This window comes from Hylobates moloch, unplaced genomic scaffold, assembly GCF_009828535.3.
Source record: "Hylobates moloch isolate HMO894 unplaced genomic scaffold, HMol_V3 SCAFFOLD_6, whole genome shotgun sequence".
Lineage (NCBI taxonomy): Eukaryota > Metazoa > Chordata > Mammalia > Primates > Hylobatidae > Hylobates > Hylobates moloch.
The window spans coordinates 8224186-8248079 of NW_026652281.1; the positions used below are offsets into that span (position 1 = coordinate 8224186).

The 23894-nt window shown below is 47.0% G+C and overlaps 1 protein-coding gene across 4 annotated transcripts in view; it reads right to left on the reverse strand.

The window, feature by feature from the left end:
* The window catches only part of PLCG2 (phospholipase C gamma 2), a 186722-nt gene that overhangs the window by 24163 nt on the left and 138665 nt on the right, over positions 1-23894 (reverse strand). For all 4 annotated transcript variants that reach the window (XM_058440446.1, XM_032156340.2, XM_032156341.2 and 1 more), the window contains 11 exons: positions 22306-22486; positions 20703-20774; positions 18316-18425; positions 14841-14937; positions 13397-13463; positions 10400-10557; positions 7521-7623; positions 5637-5846; positions 4121-4266; positions 3118-3232; positions 1978-2145 (listed from right to left, as the gene is read on the reverse strand). In XM_058440446.1, the coding sequence (XP_058296429.1) occupies positions 1978-2145; positions 3118-3232; positions 4121-4266; positions 5637-5846; positions 7521-7623; positions 10400-10557; positions 13397-13463; positions 14841-14937; positions 18316-18425; positions 20703-20774; positions 22306-22486 (1427 nt within the window). The remainder of the gene's footprint in view (positions 1-1977; positions 2146-3117; positions 3233-4120; positions 4267-5636; positions 5847-7520; positions 7624-10399; positions 10558-13396; positions 13464-14840; positions 14938-18315; positions 18426-20702; positions 20775-22305; positions 22487-23894) is intronic.

A 23894-nucleotide genomic window follows, 5' to 3' on the forward strand; every position in this document is an offset into this window, starting at 1 on the left:
AGCTACACTTCCTGCACCAGAAGAACTGATGTCATTCCTAAGCCTTATTAGACTAATCTAAAAGAAGCAAATTAAGGAATCACAGCCCTGATCAGTGCTGGGTTTAAAGTAGTTTATAGGTCAGGCACAGTGGCTCACACCTTTAATCCCATCAATCACCTTTTTTCAGACCAACATAGCAAAACCCCATCTCTACTAAAAATACAAAAATTAGCCAGATGTGGTAGTGTGCACCTGCAGTCCCAGCTACCGAGGAGGCTTAGGCAGAGGTTACAGTGAGCCAAGGTCACCCACTGCACTCCAGCCTGAGCGACAGAGCAAGACTCCATCAAAAAAAAAAAAAAAAAAAAAAAAAAAAAAAAAAGGTAGTTTACAGTGTGGGTGAGTTAACCCAGAAGGGTTGCCAAATATCAGGCCTCTTACAAATGAATACTCATTATTATTGCTAGAGTAGCAATGTTCATGAAAATGAACATTTCTAGAGTGCTAAAAAAAAATCAGAAAGTTTAAACATTTTCCCAAAGTCTTGTTTCATCTATTAACTTACTAAGGAATTCATTTCCTCAATGGTAAGATAGATAGGCAGCCTTGACATAGTTGGGTTTAGTCAAAGTGCCATCCAAGGATCATCTGGGGAGCTGCCTAAAGATGCAGATTCCTTGGCCCCACCCTGGGCTGACTCAGCACCCTGTGGTGGGTCCAGGAACCTGCATTTTCTTTTGAGTCTTGCTCTGTCACCCAGGCTGGAGTGCAGTGGTGCAACCTCAGCCTCCCAAGTAGCTGGGATTACAGGAGTGAGCCACCGTGCCCGGCGAGCACCTGGATTTTCTAGCATGCCTGCTGCTCAGAAATTGGGCTCCTGCCCAGTAGCAGAAATGGTCAGGTTTATGATATTATACAAAGAAAGGTGGAAGTTGAGGGAATGTCTGAAAACAAAAAAGACCCAATTCAGCTCTTCATTGAGCCCCAGGTTTCCAAACAACATCAAAAGACTGTATTTTTATGTAAGTAACTAAAATGACAGTCATCTTGAAAAATGATCCTCAGAAAACAAGGGAACAGTGACCTCTTGAGGAATCCAGAAGAATCTATGCTCTCATGCACCATGCATCAGAAATACTAAAGGAAGAGGAAGAAGGAAAATTCAACATCCAGCAAGGGCCTATTCGTCAAACCTTATACCTAAAATCCAGTGGGAAAGCAAACTAGAGAAACTACGTAGAAGCTAAGGAGAGCCAGTTTTTTTGTTTTTGTAAATGACTTGCTCTAGAAGCAGCAGGGTCCCAAATCCCCTCACCTGGAGGTGTCTATCTCAGCCGTGTAGGAGGGGCTCAGTCATCTGGGGTTCAAAAGGGTTCTTAAGAGCTGGTCGTATGACCCAGCTTGGCTTGGTTGCAGAAAAATACAAAATGACCCTTCTTATACCATGAAGGGGTCCTGTGTTTTCTTCAGCAGGGAAGAAAACTGTAACAATTCAAAGAAGTATATTAACCCACCCAATTTTATAGAAGAAGAAGGTGAATTCTGAAGGGTTTGGGGAGTTGGACTCTCGAGATTGTAACTCCCCCCCACAAGATGCCAAAGGTCTCTCCCTTGCCACCCTGTCACACTGCCAGCCAGAGAGCAGGAGGGAGATCAAACCAGACTTAGCCCTGGCTAGGGAGAAGCAAACCGCGTGTAATATTTCAAAATGAAATCAAACTGCACTGCCAGGTTGACAATCCACTAACAAACAATCCAATTTTGCTTGTAAACATCCCACTTCCAGGGGCATAGCCTCCCCTGTCAGCCACTTCCTCCCACCTGTGGGCCACACGACAGGCTGTATGTGCACCAGCTCTCCAAGCCACCCAATCGGTTTTACAGTGATTCCATCCAAACCAGGAAAAAATGATTTTTCTTTCTTTTTGAAGCCAGCAGCCAAACCAAAGTACAATGCCAGCCCAAACTGAACATCTTAATTAAAATGCCTCTTACCTGATTTGATTGCTTTAATGGGGTAAGTGGCATGGGCAAGAAAGTTGGGATCGCTGAACATGTCTTCTTCGTAAACCACGAAGCGCAGAAATGCCAGGTTTGGGTCATAAATTTCAAACGTTACCTTCTCCTGTGTTGGAGCCCAGATAGGGCTGAGGCCATTATCATCTGGAAGGAGATCGAAGCTCATTAGAGGCCACGTTGGAGCTGCCCCCTTCTGGTAAGACAATCTCTGCATCCTTCAGCTGTGAATCCCCTTAGCAACCATGTAAATAAATATGCATCTTTGCCAACATCTAAGAAAATCTGAATAATCATCTTCACTCCCCAACCCCACCTTGAGCAATCCTGGAAGCTGCTGTTGCAGGCTGGTCCCTTGGTGAGCAGAGGAAGGAGACCACCTCCCATCTCCCCGCCCCAGGATCAGGGAGAAGGGAAGGGGGGAAGTGTTTGCAGAGCAGGAAGGTGGATTTTGGAAAAGAAAAAGGGGAGAAGAGAGCCTGGGAGACACATCCACCAGCAGGGGGTTCTACAGCTGGCAGGGGAGAGCCCAGCCTCACAGAGCAGGCAAGCAGCAATCCTGCCACTCTCCATAAATGCCAGTTTACTTGGTCAGCATCTGAGTTGTTCAATGGGCTACTTTTTACCAGGGGCAAGGATCCTGTGCCTTAGAAGGCCCACCATTCACGGTTCCCTCCTGGCTTTCCCTGGAAGAGCAAGCATTCCTCTTGTCCCTCCTGCCCTCTAGGGGCTAAGATCCCCCAGGTTAGGCTGATCCTCTGGGTCAGGTCAGCCATGTAGGTTCACCCCCCTCTCTGTGTCTCTGCCTCTTGGCCTTTGACTCAGGAGATTCATAAGATTGGGCTGTTGCACAGAGAGGACCAACCTAATGTCAAAGCCTCACCTAGGATTCCAGACTTGAGTTACAGGCAGGCAAACAGCACTGGGGAAAGTCTTAGGATTTCAGAAAGTGGCCTTTTGTATGTATCCCCTCCTCAAGCTGAGCCACGTAGGCAAGAGGAAGGAAAGAAAATCCTGGGACAACTAAAGAGCATAGCAAAATCCCCCACGAAGAGCACTCCCACAAAGGATTCACTGGCCGGACGTTTAAAAGCAGAGGGGCCAAGGCGACTGACTTACTCACAACCGTCGTCTTGAACTTGTTGTTGTCATACTCGGCTCCACAGATCTCTACCTCTACAAAGGGACAGGCAATACTTCGTCCAAGTTTGGGGAGATGGCGAGCACCGAGAACCTGGGACACCAAAGGGGGAAGCATTGGAACCCCCCTGGGGTCCTCAACAGGCAGCCTAGCATGGATTGCAGCTGGGTTCTAGAGTGACACTGGATGAGTTCAATGCCAGCCCTAATTTTCCCAGATTCACTGGAGAAGCTGGAGCAACCTTCTGCAGTGGATGAAGGTGGACTGTGGTAGATCCCACAGTTCTTCAGCATCAGCCTGGGTCTCGGCCCCATATGCCACCTGACTCAACAGGTAAAACTCACCTGAGCTCATGAATGCACACATCCATGCCCAAGTAGGTGCCTCTAATCAAGGCAGAGCTTAATCACTGCATTTCCACACCCCCAGGAAAGGCTGAGGAACAGCGTGGCATTCTTTTGGTAACTGCTGTGTATTTAAAGGCCTGTGTTTACGTATGCTTCTTCCCCTTACCATCCGCCCGCTCTTAATCTTAGGAGAAACGCAATTCATTTCTCTACTTTTCAAAAATTCTTACAAAGTAATAACACTTTCTCTGAGAGTCAGATGAATTTTACAAAGCCCTGGAATCGGAAAAAACTTCTCCATTAAGACCAAATGGCTGTTTCCCATGTTTTCTTTCTCTTTCCGGCCAGAGGTGACCTCACCAGGATCCCAGAAAGACAGGGTCATACCTCACACCCCTACAGAGGACAAGGTCAAGTGGGTTTGAGGACGTTTCCCCTCCCTTCCTTCTTCTCCCAGAACGACCCTGGAGTGTACTGTAAGAAAGATCAATCCTCAAACACTGCCTGAATGGGGATTGTTTAAACAAGACAACAAGCCTCCCTAGACACGGGTTCCCTGCTCTCAAGACAGCACTGGCCCAGCCCCCAGGGAGGGCAGCTGGCTCCCCTGGCAGGAAGGCAGGGCTGGCTTTACCTTGACCGTCAGCGTCATCAGGATCTTCCTCTGGGACTCGGGTGGCATCGGGTCATATTTCTCTGTCCTCATGCTCTCAGGCTGCAGAACGTAGCCCGTGCGCCCATTGAGAGAAAACAACGCGTGATTCATCTGCATGTACTTATCTGGGAAGGAAAGTGAACACGTGTAAGTCAGGCATGAGCATGCTGGCCTCATAGGCCAGGAGTTCCTAGGTGGGGAATGAATTACACCTTTTCCCCAAATTAATGTGAGGCACCTGTTCAAATAGGTATCTCACTCAAAGAAAATACAGGGTTTCTAGACAACAAACTCCCAGACTGGGGAACACCTTTCCAAGTATGTCACCAAATCCCGCATCATAAAAGAAAACATTGAAACTTGCTAAAAGTGTCTATGTAGCAATAAATTGCGTAGGCTATTTTAATTCAAATGACAAATATGTGAATATAAATTTTTAACCTCTTACTTCTGATACATCTATGCTATAAACACCTACTGCAGTAGATACATCGGGTAAGAAGCACAAATAGTTTGCAGAAAAGAAAATGCCACTGCTCCCTAAATAAGGGAAAAACTGGTTAATGTCCCTTACAAGAAGAAGCTCTAATGGACGACGATGTATCAGTTTTCACCTCTCAGTTGTGCAAACGGCAAAAAGTTCAACAAAACTCAGCGAAGTTATACCAAAAGAGCGTACTCCAACCTCCACCTATTTGCATCCCTGCCCACGATCTCTATGGAGGGCAGTTTGGCAGCGTGGCTTAGCTCAGGCACACCTGCAGGCATGTCTTCAGTGGTTTTCTTCAGGGCAAAGTTTATCAAAAGCAAGTGCTGTTTGACCCACCCTGCCGGTCTGAGAATTCTGTCCCATAGACATGTTCCTACATCTGTGGAATGACACTCACGTCAGGGTACAGAAGGCAGTGCTGTCTGTGACAGCAAATAATGGGGAATACCTACATGTGCCTCCACGGGGACTTGTTAAATAAATGATTGTTCCATTCTATGGAATCCGATGCGGCTATAAAAAGAATGTAAAGGAGGCTACTGATGAATAGATCCCACGAAAGAGGTTTTAAATAACAACAACAAAAGCACAAAGCCGCATGATTTATGCGACCACTTTGTGTCCAGAAGTTTGTGTATGTTAGTTATGCCAGCATGTAAATGTCTCTGGAAGAAAGTCTGAGCAGAAAGCCCTCACACAGCAACAGGCCTGGAGAAGAGAGCTCCAAAGATGCTTTAATTACATAAACTAATGCATTTTCTTTTTCTCCTAAGCCAGACTAACTCAGCTTCTGTCACTTACAATCACGAAGCCTGCCTAAGCCAAGCACCCTCTGGTCCTCTCATCCCTCCATTCAGCTGCTGGACCTCATACTAACCATTACTCTGCTGAACTATGCAGTCCCTCGGACGACACCACATGGCATTGCTGACCCAAGGTGACTCGGCCTGGAGTGATTGCCACCACCACCTTGCAGGGAAGGGACTACCTTCAGTCAGCCTTTACCTGCTGTCTGGAAATTGAGTGCCACCATCTGAGAACCGCACAGCCAGAGGCGGAAGGGGTCGTAGTTTGAAGAGTCAACTCTTTGTCCCTTTGGGTAGACGCGAGTCAGGCCCTTTTGATTGTACTTCAGGAGGTCGACGGGCTTCTGTCTGATGATGCTGTCAGCCTTTGTCTCCACAAAGGAGCGGATTTCTCGGAAGTCAGGATTTTCTGCACACAGAGAAAAAGGTCATCAGTACTTCTGTGTCTCATCTGTGCATTTTCTTAATGTTTGCTGCAATAGCTGGATGCTCAGATTATAAAAGGAAACCAGGAATCTCCCTCTTTGACATTCAAGGGGTTCTGACGATATTGTCCCAATTGGTATCACTGTGGAGTCTTGCCTTCTGGGGGTTCCAAGTATTAAAAAGGGGCCTAGTTTTCCCACTGCCTTTTAGTCTAGAATTATTGTAATTTATTTATTTTTTTTTTTAAACTATCACCATCCTTGAACAAGAAAACACAAAAGTGGTACAGTTATAGAAGAGGGAGAATGGGAATCATTTTAGGTAAGAGAAGATCTTGGGAGGGGAAGATCCAGAGAGACCACAGACACAAGATGAACAAACTGAAAATCACCTGCCACTGCCCACAGGTAGAGTTGCGAGGTGGGTGCGTGTGCAGGGAAGGGAGAATAGGAGGAGAGGGAAGGGGACAGGCCTCATCTTCGCTCCCTCCCATCCAGCTGTGGTGGGATAGCCAGGCAGTCAACATGCTGAGCCTGCTAAGTCCCTGAAGGTAGAGGTTCCTAGGGACTGGCCTCCCAGTAAGTTAACTGAGGGGTCTACTACTATCTGGCTGGTCTTCTATTCTAAGATGAAAGATACGGAAGCAGCTCAAAACACCCAAAGAAAAAAATACGTACAGCATCTTCAAAAAGCTTGCTATCTGGAGAATTTGGTAGAAGGTCCTTTTTTTTTTTAATGGCCCCCAAAGATGTCCAGGCCCTAATATTTGGAGTCTATGCATGTCACTTTATATGGCAGAACAGACTTTGCAGGTGTGATTAAGGAGCTTGAAATGGGAGGCGTATCCTGGAATATCCAGGTGGAACTAATGCATCACAAGCGTCCTTGTAACAGGGAAGCAGAAGACAAGAAGGCCAAGGAATGCCAGCAGCCCCCAGAAACTGGAAGAAGGGAATGGGTTTCCCCTCTGGAGGGAGCACAGCCCTGCTGACGCCCTGATGTTGACCTTACGATACTGATTTCAGACTCTGGCCTCCAGGACGGTGCAAGAATAAATGTTGTTTTCAGCCACCAAGTTTGTGGTAATAGCAATAAGAACTAAATCCACCCACTTAAGTGGGTGATATGGTTTGGCTGTGTCCCCACCCAAATCTCACCTTGAATTGTGGCTCCCATAATTCCCACATGTTCTGGGAGGGACCCGGTGGGAGATAATTGAATCATGGGGATGGTTTCCCCTGTACTGTTGTTGTACTGAATAAGTCTCACAAGATCTGATGGTTTTCTAAGGGTTTCCCCTGTCACGTGGTTCTCATTCTCTCTCGTCTGCTGCCATATAAAACGTGCCTTTCACCTTCTGCCATAATTGTGAGGCCTCCTCGGCCACGTGGAACTGTGAGTCCATTAAACCTCTTTTTCCTTATAAATTACTCAGTCTTGGGTATGTGTGTATCAGCAGCATGAAAATGGACTAATACACCAAAAAAGCTGCTTCCACCAGCTCCCTCACTCGGAGGACAAACCCAAGGTGGGGCCATCTACCGGGACAGTTAAGAACAGGAGAATGCGCTCACTCTGCCCTCTCTGAAAATATCAGATTCAAAAGGAAGTAAGTTTTCATTGCAGTTATAGGGCAGATTCTTGGGAAAGATGTTACCTAAGTTGTCCTTGGTTTTGCTGGTTGGTTTGCAGTAGACAACCAGGTCAGAGAGCTCGATGGCGATGGACTGGTTCTTCTCCCAGTACTTCATGTTGTTCTCCTGTTTGGAGTTCACCGTCTTTAGTGCCCACCCCTGAGAAACCCCATCTTCCCAGCTCGCCCTGCATTTTTCCTCCTCCATCCCCACTTTGCTTTCTTGCACACTCGGATCTTTAATATGGTTGAATGTTTTCCTTTCCCGAAGTCAACCCTGCCCCTCTCGTTTCTTCCTCTTACTGTGAAAATTCTTGACGAAGCTGTTTCCACGAGGTTTTGGTGTCCAGCTCAATCCTGGCCACAGCCCTCAAATATAGCTGAGGTCAGGATGGAAGGGGGCTCTTCTCTGTCACCACCCCTCTGTCCTTAACTCTGCCTCCTGTACCCTCCCCTAAAGCCACACTGTTAGAGTGTCTCAAATTCTAGTTCTTCAAATCCTCGTGGGCTCTGTGGACCCCAGCATCCTTGTCATAACTCTCTATCCCCTGCACCCTCAAAACCTGCACACCTGCTCCCCAGCTCTGACTGCCCATCAGGGGTCTGTCCAAGGGGACCACTACTCAGTGCCGAGGCCATGTGCCATGGACTCAGGAGGTACCTCCCTTCAGAAGACCCACCGTCCAATCTAACTCCTTGCATGTAAGGATGAGCTTCTCACTTCACCCCAAAGCAGGCAACCCTGTTGGGCCTCCCCAAATTCTATCAGACTTTTATTGGCCAAGGGGGGACCTTGAGAGAATATTTAGATAATAATGGTCACTGTTTGGGGGGTGCTTAGCTCTAGGTGTCACAGGCTAAGCACTTGATGGATCTTACCTAAGTCAATCCACACCCTGAAAGGGAGAATTATCTCCATTTAACAGAGAAGTTGAGTAGCCTGGGCAACAGAGTGAGACTCTGTCTCAAAAAAAAAAAAAAAAGACTGCATGACAGTTACTCTCCAGGCCTGCAGCTGTCACCCCTCAGGCCATCATCTCAGAATGCAAAGTCACGATACAGTTGGTGAGGCTCTGGAAACCCACTAACTAGAAGGATTTTGTGACTGCCCTCTGCCATCAACGAGGTGGCTACAGACCGTGTAACAATGTGGGCACTTATGGACAGGCAGAGGTCCTGGCAGTGAGCAGAGAGTTTATCCGCCGCTGGTTTCCCATGAGTGGGATGGGGCCTTCTCCCTTTGCTCCCCAACACCAGCTCCCCAAAAGAGGTAGCTATGCCCAGTGCGGGAACTCCATCAACTCTACTGTCCCAGTTTTTTTACCCCTCAGACGTAACAATAGGACTTTAAAAATCATTCTCATGAAATCTCAGTAAATATAAAAACCAGTTAGGGAGGAATGTAGACCAAAGGCCGCCAACAGCAGCCTTGAACAGCTCAGCTTCATTTCAGAAACCTTTATGCCGCAGGACAGGAGGTGTGAGGCAGGGGAGAAGACAGAGCCTTCCAGGGAAATAACACTTTTCCACTTTAAGCAAAATACAGAGAGCTGGAATGCACTATTTGGAGATTTTTCAAATAAACCTCAGGGTCGTGGCACCCCCCTGAGCCTCAGAGCTGTACTGTGGCATCAGAGACACTGGAGGGCAGAAGAGATGGTTTCATTGGGAAAGCCAGAAGGACAGCGCAGCTGGCTACAAGCTCATGGTTCCTCCCCCATGGCTGGTGGTGTGAAAAGCCATGGGAAGAATGAGGAGCCCTAGGGAAGGCCCCCAGGAGTTCCTGGGTCAGAGAAAGACGATGCCCCACCAGCGAGGGCACCCATGGACCGGTCCCCTCTGCCAAGTCTCCTAAAGAGGACACTTCCCTGCAGAAGAGATGAGTGAGTCAAGGATCCTCTCGTGACCAGGGACTGGCCAAGATGTGAGGCCCTCCCAAGGGGAAAAAAATGACCTGGACACTGGTGGGTGACTATCTTGGAGGAGAGACTCACTGACTCTAGCCAGAAGTCAGGGCACAAGAGGCCCCAGGAAGGCTTTAATCAGCCCTTTGGGTCAAGTTCTACCTTAGAAACAAATGGGTCCATGGGAAACCCTACAATTTCCTTCCAGTTCTGCAACCACAAGAACAGACAGCCCTTACTCCATCATCGAAGACAGGGTGGCACTTTCCCATGTCGCTCTGGTATAATGACAAGGCAGTGATAAAGTATTTGTGAGTTAGGAATTTGACTTCTCATTTTGCAGACAAGGAAACTGAGGCCCAGAGAAGTGTGGTTACTTGCCCAGGGTCCAGCCCTGCCAGGATGCAAACTCCAGTCTGCCCAATTCCAGACCTCCTGTGCTTATCCAGAAGCTCACACCTTCCCAAAACACTTCCAGCCAGAGACTAGTACTTCAGGTAGGACAGCCCTGCAAAGGTCATTCCCATCTAGAGGGGAAGTTCCTCCACCAGAAAGAACCAGGTCTCACTGATTTGCTGTGTTCCCAGGGCCCATTCTAAGTCCAGGCAGGTGAGCTCAGTGAACATTTTCTGTGGGGAGGATCCAGACTGCTTTATAAGACACTTAGAAACAAAATATTCAAAATGAGGAAGGCAGTAACTTCCTTGGTAAGATATGTAGGGCAGCATAGACATCATCATTGAGCGTTGCTGCAGGCACTCAGCCTTCTGAGGGTTCGAACCAGACAACCAGACCCACCTTCCCAGGGCACCTCCACTATCCCTGCCTCTCTCTAACAAGAGGTGCTCCAATTGTCTGAACCCACTTGGTCTCCTTCCTGAATTCTGAGTAGCACCTGGGCCTGCTCATCCTGCTGCCTGGACCCACCCACAGTCTCAACTGAGCGCCAGAGCCCTCAGAATGCCAGGCCCACCTGCACCCGGGTGAGCAGGTGCCTACCTTGGTGTCAATCTTCCAGGTGATCTCTCGGATGCTCTGAAACCACTCGAAGAGCTCCTCCACCCTGTCTGTGGCAAACTCCACCGGAGGATCGCCCTGCTTCTTGGGCTCCAGGATAAAGACAAAGGGCTTCTGGTTTTTTCCCTGAGGGGCTTTCACTTGGGGGAAGAGAATAAGAAATGTCCCAATCAGCCTATTGGAGGACCACAAAGACCAGACTGCACCCTGCCTGAGCCGTTTCTCTCATGGACCAACCACCACTGCTGTGACCACGGTTAGCACTGATGGGGACGTCTACTTTCCATCGGGGTAAGTACACATCACACATGACTGCTCAAAGGATGCCGTGGATTCAGTAGTGTCCTCCAAAAAGATGTGTCAGGTCACCAGTACCTGTGAATGGGACCTTACAGGGTCACTGCAGATAGGTTAAGGATCAAAATAAGATCATCCTGGATTTAGGGCAATTCCAACATCCAACAAGTATGAGTATCCTTATAAGAGAAAGGAGAGGGACACTTAAGATGCAGGAAAAAAAAAAAAAAAAAAACATTAAAATGCATGAGAGAACCTGAAAAAAACACCCTCTTGTCCAGTTTATAGACTTGTGTTCATCTTGATCAAAAGAAACATTGAATATCTTTTTGACCAATTAGAAAATGCTTTCTGCACTCATCATAAATATTTTTTACAAATTACTAAAGCAATACACGTTCACTTTAAAAAGATTTAAAATATAGCTAACCACCTGGCATTTTTACAAAATGTTTACATACCATACATAAAATTTTATGAACTGATTGTTTCACTTAGCATATTGTGCATAATTTTCTATGTTGTTACATATAATCTTTTATATATAAAGAATCAATAATTTAAATGGCTTTTTTTTTTTTTTTTTGAGACAGGGTGGCACTCTGTCACCCAGGCTGAAGTGCAGTGGTGCGATCTTGGCTCACTGCAGCCTCCACCTTCCAAGCTCATGCGATCCTCCCACCTCAGCCTCCCAAGTAGCTGTGAGACCACAGGTGCACACCACCAAGCCTGGCTAATTTTTGTATTTTTTGTAGAGAGGGGTTTCGCCATGTTGCCCAGGGCTGGTCTCAAACTCCTGAGCTCAAGCGATCCACTCACCTTGGCCTCCCAAAGTGCTGGGATTACAGGAATGGGCCACCACACCCAGCTAAATGGCTTTAAAAACAGATGCAGACACAAGGGAGAAAGCCATGTGCAGGAAATGTGGACACTGAAGAATGCAGCCATGAGCCAAAAACACCAAGAAGTCACCAGAAACTAGGAGATAAATGTGGCGTGGGTTCTCTAGACACAGAGAAAGAATCTTACAGAGAAGAAAAGATTATGACAGGGAAGCTTATCTGCCAAATAATATTAGTAGCTAAGATTTCTGAGCTCTTATATACCAGGCAATATTCTAAGCAGATTACATGTACTGCACCTTTATTTTTTTTCTTAAGATTTTGAGGTCTTGCTACATTATCCAGGCTGCTCTCAAACTCTTGGGGCTCAAGGGATCCACCCACCTCAGCCTCCTGAGTAGCTGAGACTACAGGCACCCTGCTTTTGCTAGGCCCATTTTACAGGAGGCAAAACTGAGGCTCATTAAGAGAAAGTAACATGTGGAAGGTCATACAGCTAATAGTAAAACTGAGGCTCAGTTCAAACCTGACTCCAAGATTTCTACTCAGAACCACTGAGCCATGTGCCTCTGCTCTGCAAATCCAGGGATGGGGGAAGATGATACAAAGAGCACCAGAAGTGGACGCAGGGATCCCGCACCCCCTGCCCGCAGGACCTCAGCATGTGTGGTGCTCACTTAGTACCTTGATTTTCTCATCTGGTAGTGGGAGCAAAGAATCCCTCTCCTATCTATCGTGCTGGATCATCGTAAAGGAAAAGAAGCAGGTAATAAATGTGGAAAGTAGACTGGGCATGGTGGCTCATGCCAGTAATCCCAGCACTTTGGGAGGCTAAGGCAGGCAGATCACTTGACGGCTGCAGTTTGAGACCAGCCTGGCCAACATGGCAAAACCCTATCTCTACTAAAAATACAAAAATTAGCCAGATGGGGTGGCACATGCCTGTAGTCCCAGCTACTGAGGAGGCCGAGGCAGGAGAATCACTTGAATCCAGGAGGCAGAGGTTGCAGTGAGCCAAGATCATGCCACCGCACTCCAGCCTGGGGGACAGGGCGAGACTCTATCGCAAAAAGATAATAATGTGTAAAGCAGAGCACTGGCAATAGAAGCAGGAAGTTCCTGGGGCTGCTGTCACCTGAGTCCTAGGGGACCATGCCCATGGCTGCCCAGGGAGGGTCATGGGCTGCCCAGAACAAGGAGGCCTATTACAGAGTCCCTTCACATGGGAGTTGCAGCACACCCACTTCAAAGCAGCCAGCCTCAAGACCCAGGAAGCCCAGCGCACATCAGACCCCAGCCACAAATGGACAAGCCTGGCCTCGGGGCCATGCCTTCACATCCCCTTGCAGCACAGTCAACATGGGCGGGCTGGGTTTCCTGGGCCCCAGCCGAGCAACCAGGAAGCAGAGGTTCAAAGAGGAGAAGTGGAAGGCCTGTGGTCTCCTAGCGACAGAGAGGCAGAGCTGGGCTTAGAACCCGAGACTCCCAACTCCATGCTGCATTTCAGCCAGGCTGACAGCTCAGCTTTCCTTCGCAACGCATGGGAAACACAGGTGGATCCTGAACTAGTAAGAGTGATGTTGGTAGTAATATCCGCTAACCACCATCTACCACTTATGTACCAGACCCTGTTTTAGCACTTAAATTTTAGCAGAGATTAATAGCAGACATAGCATCATACTCACTGACCAGCCTGACCTAAATACTCAGCTTCAGCCGGGGAAGAGCTGGCATTCAAGACAGGACCCTGTGTCAGCCACCTCCCTGTGTAGGGCGGGGCTGAGGTCAGCCCATGGGGGATAGGGGTAGAAATCCAGGCTAAGATGATGTGTGCACGTACCGACGTTATAGGTATTGAGGTCCAATATTCCTCTGCAAAGAGACCCTAAGGGATTGTCTTCAATAATCTGTGAAGAAACAAGACATAACTCACGTTAGTTGTAACGGGAATAATAAAAAGACAACCCGTTTCCAAAGCACACTGTTTAGCAGAGACACTGCCTGTGGAACTGTTTAAAATGCATTTTCATTACCAGATACGTCCATGGGGAGAGAGCTAAATAATGAAGCATGGAGCTGATAGGGACCTAGCGGGGAGAGGGTGCCAGGAGGTTTGCAGTTTCATTTTCCAATCCGTAAAAATGTGCCTTGTGAATTCTAGAACCGGTTTCATAAAGCTTCCTCAGATCTGGTTTCAAAACACATCCTAGACCATTTATCTGACCTTATTAGAAAATGAGACTATTTTGCCTACTAAAGCCCAGCTCAAGAACCTTCGGTGGCCCCCCATGTCCTGTGGAAGCAACACCCATGCTCTATGACCTGGCTTTTAAGACTTTCAGAGCCCCCATCACCCTTTCCAGCTCTGCCTCCTGTTGCACACTCGGACCATCCCAGGGTCTGGCTAAGATGAAGAATATCCTGGGCTTAGGAGAGGTGGTAGAACCAGGCATCCACTCATTGCCTGCACCACCCCAACCCCCACCCCGTGCACCAGGCAAATGCTGATGTACAGGTAAGGGCAACTCAGTACAGACGCAGCAGGGGCTTCAAGTCTCTGCCTCAGCCCAAGCACACAGAACACAACCACATTCCCACTGCCACACCTTTGCTTAGACTGTACCTCCCACTTGGAACTCCCTTCTGCCAGTCTCTTGCTGTTGAACTCTAACTTGACTTTTAAGGGTCAAATACTCTTTCCTCCAGGAAGCCTTCCCAGATTGCCCTACCTCCCTTAGAAAATAAACACCTGGGGCTCTGACGGGATCTTAAAGTCCTCATTACAAAGATGTCATCCTTGGTGGAGCGCCAGCACGCTGAAAGTGGCTGCTCTCTAAACAAGAGGCGGCGAGGGAACAACCACCAGGTTTGTAAAGTCACCAGGAAGGCCTCATCTCACCTTCTGGTTAGGCCCACTTGCTTACTCACCCCAAGCACGTTCTCAACGTCTGGCTGTCCAACATACATGTGTTTCATCTGCAAATTGCTTAAGCAAAGGACAAATTCCCCATTTGGTCACTTTTACTCCAGTGGGGATTCTCCTGCATATTCAAATCCTTCCAAGCCCATCACAACCTGATTAAAACACAGCCAGCTTGTCACAGCAACTCACCCACAACAACTCAGTCTCAATTTCCCTGTCACTGTGTCTTCCCTGATCCAGAGCTCCACAGAGACCACAAGCAGCACATGGAAAAATTCACCCACTGAGATGGCAAAGCTCCCTGAAAAACTGGACCTGCAGATCCCTTCTTCCAGTAAGAGGATCAAAGAAGGGGACTCACCTGCTTTTCTAGCTCCTCGACATCTGCAGTTGAAATGTCCTCGACGTAGTTGGATGGGAAGTACTGCTGGATCCTGGTTCCATAGTCTCCTTTCCACCTGGATAAGAAGAGAGGACATGTGGGGGCTGTCACCAGGTGGCATGAATTGCCCACTACTGCTTATTTGCACCCGGCTGCTGGCTCAATTCTGATGGGGACAGGCAGCAAGTGGCCAAGTGACCAGTGTCACTATCTGTGACAATGGAGCATCTCAACGGCAACTGCTGTCTTTTTATTTTTTAATTACTAATGAGTTACTGGGGGCTGATTTTACTCCCCATCACATGATCTTAATGTTTAATCAAAGATCACAAGTCAAAAGTTTCCATGCTTTACGTGGAAGTCAGAGACCATACAAGACAAAAGTTCACCCCTATTCCAGGGAGGTTGTGAATTTAGAGAGAAGGTGGTTCTGGAGGCAGACAGGCTGGAATTAAATTCCAGCTCTACCACTGACTGTGGAGGCTTTCTGTGCCTCTGACTCTCCATGTGAAAAATGGGTAAACATGAGTGCTTCCCTCAAAGGGTTTTATTAGGACTCTAAATTCACATAAGCTGAGTGCTTGGGACAGTGCCTACCTAGTACACAGTAAATACTCAATAGTGTTAGCTCTTTTTATTAATTCAGCTAAAACACTGTTCCCTATCTTTATAACAGCACTAGTAACACGGCACATAATCCATCTATGAATGTTCCTGGGCCCCACCAGATGGTGAGCACCTCTAAGATTCCTCCCAGCAAGTCCGTGCCCAGACACGCAAACCCCCTCCTTCAACCTGTCCATCTCCTCGGCTATTTTCCGCAGCCAGGGACTCTCCAAAATGCACCTCCGACCACGCCGCATGATGGCTCCCCAGGGCCTCCGGAATCCAGCCCAGACTCTTCAACGTGACAGCCACGGCCCCGCACAGTCTGACCCCAGGACTCCCAGACATCACCTCCTAACTCTCCATGACATTGTCTCCAGATGGCCCGTCGTCCCTATCATGCCCCTGCCACGCTGCCTAGCTTCCATGCCTTGGCCCATGCCCTTAGTACCCAGCTTCCCCCACTAATGTAAGACTTGGCTTGGCCACTTCCTCTCCCACGGAGTCTTCCCTGACTGCCCCCTAGGCTGAGCACTCTTCCTCTGTGGTCCCCTGGCATCCTGTCCCCACAGTCATCTGAGCAGCCACATCTTACACTTAATGTATAATTATACGTCTGTCTTCCCCACTATATAAGATCTTTCTGGATTTTTTTTTTTTTTTTTTGAGACAGAGTCTCACTCTGTCCCCAAGGCTGCAGTGCATGGCATGATCTCAGCTCACTGCAACCTTCGCCTCCCGGGTTCAAGCAATTCTCCTGCCTCAGCACCCCCAGTAGCTGGGATTATGGCATGGGCTACCACGCCTGGCTAATTTTTGTATTTTTGGTAGAGACAGGGTTTTACCATATTGGCCAGGCTGGTCTCAAACTCCTGACCTCAAGTGATCCGCCCGCCTCAGCCTCCCAAAGTGCTGGGATTCCAGGCATGAGTCACTGCACCCGGCTGACCCTTCTGGATCTTAGTCAAGTCTGTGCTCCGTGGTGGTGGGAAGAACTTAACAATTTTTTGGTCTGAATAAGCAGAGTGAGGACTGATGCTACCAATTCACCTAGCAGAGACACAGGACTGTGGGTTGTAAGCCCTTTTCCCGTCCTCTGCACCATTTCTCCAGACCCACTTCTGGAAAGGGCTGGCTGTATTTACGGCGATCATATATACCATCTGTCCAGGACTGAGCACTTTACATTCTCTTCACTCTCAGGAACATCTTGGTTCAGACAGTAATTGTTTGGTCCCCTAGCTACAGGGGAACCAGTTTGGAAGTATGCAAAAAAGGCCATTTCACACAGGCAGCCCCCTAGGTAACACTACTGCCATCAGAGAAATAAATAACCACAGCTGCTGGATCAGAGGCATAGAAAGGCATGAAGCCGTCTCACACAGAATGGAAAACTGTGATTTGGAGTAGTCACCTGGGCTCCAGCCACAACTCCAAAAATGTTAGTCACCCACCCACTGAGCACCAGGATTTTGACCAAGGCAGGGACAGGAGGACAATGAGGGAACGCCAGTGTGCCTGGAAGAGACCTCAACTCTGTGCCACTTCGAGTGGAGGGACTTCGGCAAAGCCAAGCCTCTGAACTGGGAGAAGCAGACGGACAACACTGTGGTTGCCAAACTGGGTCTGGGAGCCTCCAAGGGGAAGCATCAGGGGCTGCAGTAGGGACAGCAATGTCAGCAAGGAGGCCAAACAGGGCAAGTCTACGCCCCCACTCCAGCTTAATGGATAACTCGGCTGCATCTTTGATTCTGTGGAATCTAGGTATGAATTGGTTTGCAATGAGGTTCTCCTGATTTTAAGGAAAAGTTTGATAATCCCTGGATTAAGGCATCTTGCAAGAGGACAGGGAAGGACTTAGCAGATGAATGGAGTTAAGAGTGTAAGCTCTGGAGTCAGAAGGCCTGGCGGTTCAAATCTCAGCAGGCTATGTGGCCCTGGACAAGTGACTGCGCTTCAGTTTCCTCATCTGTAAAATGCAGGTAACGACAGAACCAACCTTTTACAGTCATCATGTAGATTAATTGAGTTATTTCAAATGTGCTTAAAACAGTGCTTGACACATACAAGCACTCCATGCATGCTCCTATTCAGATTTCTAAGCCAGCTCTGGTTATCTTGTGGGAGGCAGAAATGCCAGTCTATGAGGTGCTTCAACCAGTGCTCACTATTATGAGCAAGTTCTTATTGCTCTCAGACAGAAGTCACCCGACAAAACCACTTGCTCAGAAACCTATCGGTGGGCAGTGAATTGTTCTTCCAAGGTTAAAAAACGAAGTGGTAACTAAACCCTAGCACACCCAGGTACCTTTGCATGAAAAACATACTGTCTTCAATTCAGGATGTGGCCATTGCATTCAGCACGGGACTATGGAATAGCGTAAGAATTTGAATTGGAAATAACACACAGTCTTGTGTACTGGAAAGCGCCTGCACTATTTAGTATTTAGTATTTATTTGTGTGACTTGGAAAGTCTCACTCGCCGCATCTTTTGTCACAGGGAGTAATGAAGATTTGGTTGAAGATTTGGTTAGACAATGCATGAAAGCAATTAGCAGACTGCTTGCCACTTAGACTTCAGTAAATGGTAGCTGCTGTTGTAATTATAATAACATACAATATATGATATGATATGTTGATAACTGTTGATATTGTTGTTTATCCATTTTCTCAAATAGAGAGCATGCACCAAGCCACCTTCCTAAAAAGGGACTTAACACAAGAAGTCAAGGCCAGCCCAGGATGACAGACAAAGGGGGTCAGACTTGGCCAGCACCTGAGTCTTATCACCAAGAAGGGACACGTCAAGCCCCCCTGCCAAGCAGCCCAGCCTCTACTCAGCCTTACCAGCCCCCAGGCTCCTTGGAGACATTGTGGATGAGGGCCCCACGGCAGAAGCTCAGCTCATCGCTTCGCTTGGCTTTGTAGTCATACAGAGCTTTCACGGTTCTCTGAGGCTTTCAGGGAAAACAAGAAGGAAAAGGTCAGGCCAGGGACAGTAGGGGAGGGAGGCCGCTGCATTCCCAGGTACCATTTGGTTCTTCTCATTGGGGAGCAGGAGGCTTCAGGCCAAGGTTACAAAGTCATCTGCTGGAGAGGGACTGGCATTGCAAAGGATCCAAGGCCCCAACAAGTCACCAGGGAGTGAAGGAGAACTGGCCTAGTCAGAGCCAAGGGTACCTGGGTTGGGGTTAAGGGTTAGGGGTTACGGTTTAGGGTTATGGGTTAGGGGTTAGGGTTTAGGGCTGGGGTTAGGGTTAGGGTTAGAGTTTAGGCTGAGGGTTGGGGTTAGAGGTGAGGGTTTAAGGTTAGGCTTAGGGTTAGGCTGGGAGGGGCCCTATAGTGTAGTGACACAATATTGCTCAATTTCCTCAACAAAGAAAGGACATGCCTTTTAGATTAAGCCAAGACCATCATCACAGTGCCTGTGCTCAGGAAGCCTCCCAGAAGCTCAAGGGCAACCCCATTCTTCCTGCCTGTCCTGAGGGCCTCACTGCTCTGTTTTTGTAGGTCAGCAGCCCCCTATCTACACTCCTGCAGGACCCTGACATTTTGCAAGAGTAACTGAGCTTCTCCTCCGTGAAATTCATCAAAAGGTGGTCTCTGTTCACAGAACTAAGACAGACAGAACTTCCTTGGTATAGTAATTTTCTTCAATGAATTTGCTTTCATGCCTTCTGCCTGGCGGGCATAAATGAACACCCACACGGCAAGCAAATATTAGTGGGAAAAGCTCTGACGTTGTCAAACCTGTTGAAATCAGCGGCTTCCTTCTCTTCCCACCCGAAGGAAGTGGGAACAAGAATTTCACAGGGAATCCAGTAAAACTCTTCCTCAGAACACAGGCTACAGAGTCAGATATGTAGGTTCAAATCATTGCTCTGCCCTTGAATAATGATATAAGTTTGAGTCTCTCTGACCCTCAGTTCCCCCGTCTGTGAAATGGCAATTAAATTTTTATATATTTCACAGGGTTGTTAAGACTATTCAATGAGATCATGTATATAATGATAAAACTGACAACAGGTTGCAATTCTTAAGTGCTAACTATAGTATAGTCAAAGCATTGTTCCAAGCCTTAAGGTATCTCCTTTAATCCTTACAACAACCATAACAGGTAAGTAGTTATATGATTATGCCCATTTTACAGATGAGAAAACTGAGATGCAGAGAGAGAAAGTAACTTGCCCCACATCAGCCAGCTGTTTTAAGTGGCTCAGCCCAGAACTGGATCCATCAATGTGAGTCAGTGCCATAGTTCATGATGTTTCATAAGAAGCAATGTGGGTTCTAGGAGCTCTGCCACAGGGTTCTGCAGCTGGAGGCCAGAGGCTAAGCAGTGCCCTTGCCTTTCTTCCCCCCGCCTGCAAACGGAGCAGCCTCTACTTGCGTATCCTGCTTCAAGGGTGGATATAAGGACCAGAGCCAGGCTCCAAGGCCACAGAAGGAACACTTATCAGTTAGAGAGGAGACTGTTCTCATCACCAAAACATCCTTCACTACTAACAAAAGTTTTTGCTACTAAGGTCTCTTAATGCATTTCACACACAGCTCAATTTACCCACAGCCTTTCAAGATTTCATTTCTTTCTGAAACAGATCTGGATTGGCCACGGATTACAAATTTTTAAAAAAGAAAGTCATCTCTGGATTTCGACAGAGCCCACAAGCAGGGCCCCTTCCTATGTGAGCACTGTACACTAACTGTGTGACACATGGCCCCCAAACAGAAAATTCACTGCAGTTCTTCCTCTGCCGGCTCAAACTAAATTGAAGATGAAACCTAGCAAGGAGGAGCCGACGGCTGAAAGTAAAATCCATCCCTACCTGCATGAAATTACACAACAGAGTCAGGGTGGGAATATGAGATAGCATTTGCGCTGCAAGGAGGTCAGTGAACCAAATGGAATTTATAAACACCGCGGGCTCTGTCACCGAGCAAAAAACATTTGAAAGACTTTTCATTAGAAGCCATTTGGCCCAAAGGTGGTTCGTCAAACCTCAGAATTTTAGCAAAACACTGTTGCATTTGAATGGAATTCTATTAACATTTTCCCTGAAGCTAGACTTCATATTGTCAATCATCCTTTCTTCTCAAAAAAAAAAAAAAAAATTATTTTGGCCAGGTTTTCCAAAGTCTTCCCTTGCCCTGTTATAACTGCCATGGGAACAAGATGGAATCCACATCAGCCTCGTGACTCCAAAATCATGTGAATTGGAGGTTCAGCACTGTACCATGGACGGATTGATTTCACTGGGATCCACATACATTCTGCTGACATCGTAGAGGGAGTTTATATCTCTTTCCTGGAAAAAAAGAAAGAAAGAAATGGAATAATCCATGCTCCTGGAATAGCCCTTACATATAACAAGGGTTCTAGGCTTCTTTATGGTTACCTATCCTTTGATAGAGGAGTTGAAACCTCATAGAATTTTCGTATGGCCCATGAGTAGACACAGGAAGAAGCTATAAAGAAGGTCCCCAGACTTGGAAACTAACCCAAAATCAGAGAGGCCCTGTCCTGGCCTGCTGCGTGCCAGGCACCGTGTTCCTTTGTAAAAGCACAAATCCTAAGATCCAGTGGTGTGCTGGAGTGACCTCCCAGCTCACAAAAGCCCACTGCGTACATCACTTCCTGACTCCACATTCCAGGTTCAACGACAGCACATCAACAATTTGAAACTGACCACCATGGAAGTATTTACACCATGGAAATTGGCAAATGCTCCAAATCAGTGCCTTCCCCTACCCCACTCAGAGCTGTCTGAACATTTACTAGCACACCACTGCCCAGATCCATCGCCACCACCTCTCTTTTCCTCTCTAACTCTTCTTTCTGTTCCTCATGTCACCTTAGGGCTTGTGGTGTGGCCACTCCTCTACCTAGAGTCACCCCTTCATTCACTTCTCCCCAGAGCCCATTCACTGCTGTCTTCCATGTTTGGCTCATATTTCTCCCCTTTTAAGGTGGCCTTCTCTGATCTCCACTCCCACAGCCCAAGGTAGTGTCCACCCCTTTTCACACCATTCTGTTTTCTTTGCTTTATTATATTTCATGCTACCTGAAAACATCTTAATTGTGTATACTATCTGTCTCTCCTCTCCAGAACCTAAATTTCCCAAAGCAGATTTTGTTCCACAGTACTCCCAGTATCTAGAACAGTCCTTGGCACATGATCAGGATGCCATAAATCTCTCTTCAATAAATTAATGATCTTTGTGGTAGGAATGGAGACACAGTAATCATGTCAGGTCTCTCCTGCACCCAGAACTCTCCAATGACTCAGAGAAAAAGCCACAGTCTTACAATGGCCTATGAGCCCCTGCATGATAAGTCACCTGTGAACCCCCCGTCCTTATTTAACTCTACCCCCACCCGGGCTCGCTGGATTCCAGCCATGCTGACCTCCTCTTGGTGCTTCCAGGCAGGCTCCTACCTCAGGACCTTTGCACATGCTATCCTCTCTTCCTCCAGAAGATACCCACATGGCTCATTCCTTTTCAGTGAGATCTTCCTAGACCACTCTCTGAAAACTGCAACCCCTTCCCCATCACTCTGTATCCTCTTATCCACCTGCCCAGTGTCTTTCTCAGCACTCATAGCCATCTGGCACACGCTATGGATATTTTAAATGTCATTTGTTGCATCTCCCCAACAGTACACTATAAGCAGCACAAGGGCAGGGTCTTTGTCTGTTGTGTTCAGTTTGTATCCCCAGGACCTACAGCGGTAACAGACACATGGTGAATACTCAGAGATTTGCTGAATTCATGAACAGATGAGTTACAACCTCAGACAAGAAATCCCACCAAATCACAAGGGAGTCCACCATCTACCATATTGTAGCGCTCCAAGAGCTCGGGGGTCACGGGGTAGCGCAGTCTCATCTTTCGGTAGAGTGAATGCTTCTCGTAGTAACTGACGAGCTCCACTAGGCTCTCAAAATAGGCGGAGGTCCCCAGCACAAAGTGCCGGCCGTCCCGGTTGATGCGACAGTGCTTTACCTTGCCCCTAGCCCTGGAACGGGAAGAACACAGGGTTGACATGCCAAGATCCTGGTGGCCAAACAATTTTTATACAAACCCCATTGATTAGATACAACCTAGTTATCCAGCCTTAGAGAAGCGGGTAAATAAACAGGGTGTAGTCCTCCTATGGAATACAAGACAATTAGAAAACAATGATGTGAGTATTTTCAAAACAGATCTAGAAGAATCTGTGTCTCAGAAGAAATATTGCCGAGTGACTCAACAGCTCCTCTTACCCTTCCTCTCCTCTCCAACTACAGCACTTGACTTTAGGAGCTTCCTAGGGAACTAGGTCAAGAGTAGGCCAAATCTGTCCCACCACCTGCTTTTATAAATAAAGCGTTATTGAAACACAGCTACAGTTCATTTGTTTATACATTGTCTGGGGCTGTTTTCACACGGTAACAGCAGAGTTGTGTAGCTGCAACAGAGACCATATGGCCTGCAAAAACTAAAATATTCACTCTGTGGTCCTTCACAGAAAATGTTTGCCAATCCCCCCCCCACCTCAAAATTATTAAATCTTGTCTTCAGTGACTCAACTAGCAAAACAGTGACTTTTTTTTTTTTTTTTCAAAAAAGAAACAAGTCTTTCATTCCTTCATCTGTTTGAAACATGAAGCAGAAAAAAATCCAAAACAGAAGAGCCTCCTTGGTTTTATTAGCTTTTATCAGCAAGACAGAAACATCTGGAAAAATATTTTTGACCCTAAGTTTACAGCCAAGAGGGTCTTTTTAAAAATGTCTACCCCAAATAGCCAAAGCAATTTTGAGCAAAAAATAACAAAGCTGGAGATAGCACACTATCTTACTTCAAAATATACTACAAAGTTTTAGTAATAAAAATAGCACGACAGTGGCATAAAAACAGACACAGAGACCAGTGGAACAGAACAGACAGCCAAGAAATAACTCCATGCATTTACAGCCAACTGATCTTCAATAAAGATGTCTAGAACACACCAGGGGGAAAGGACAGTTTGTTAAATAAGTAGGGTTGGGAAACCTAGATTTAAAAAATTTAAAAGAATTTTGAAAGAAATTCCTATATAGAAATAATAGCAATTTCAAAAGAAGAAAATTAGACCATTATCTCACAACATAAACAAAAAAAGCAGCTCAAAATGGATTAAAGACTTAAACATAAGACCTGAAACTGTAAAACTACTAGAAGAAAACAGAGAGGAAAACCTCCATAGCATTGGTCTGGGCAATCATTTTTCAGATATGACCCCAAAAGCACAGGCAACAAAAGTGAAAGTGGATAAATGGGATTTTATCAAACTAAGAGACTTCTACATAGCCAAGGAAAGAATCCACAGAGTAAAGAAACAACCTACAGAATGGGAAAAACATCTAAAAACTGAACATCTGGTAAGGGGTCAATATCCAAAATA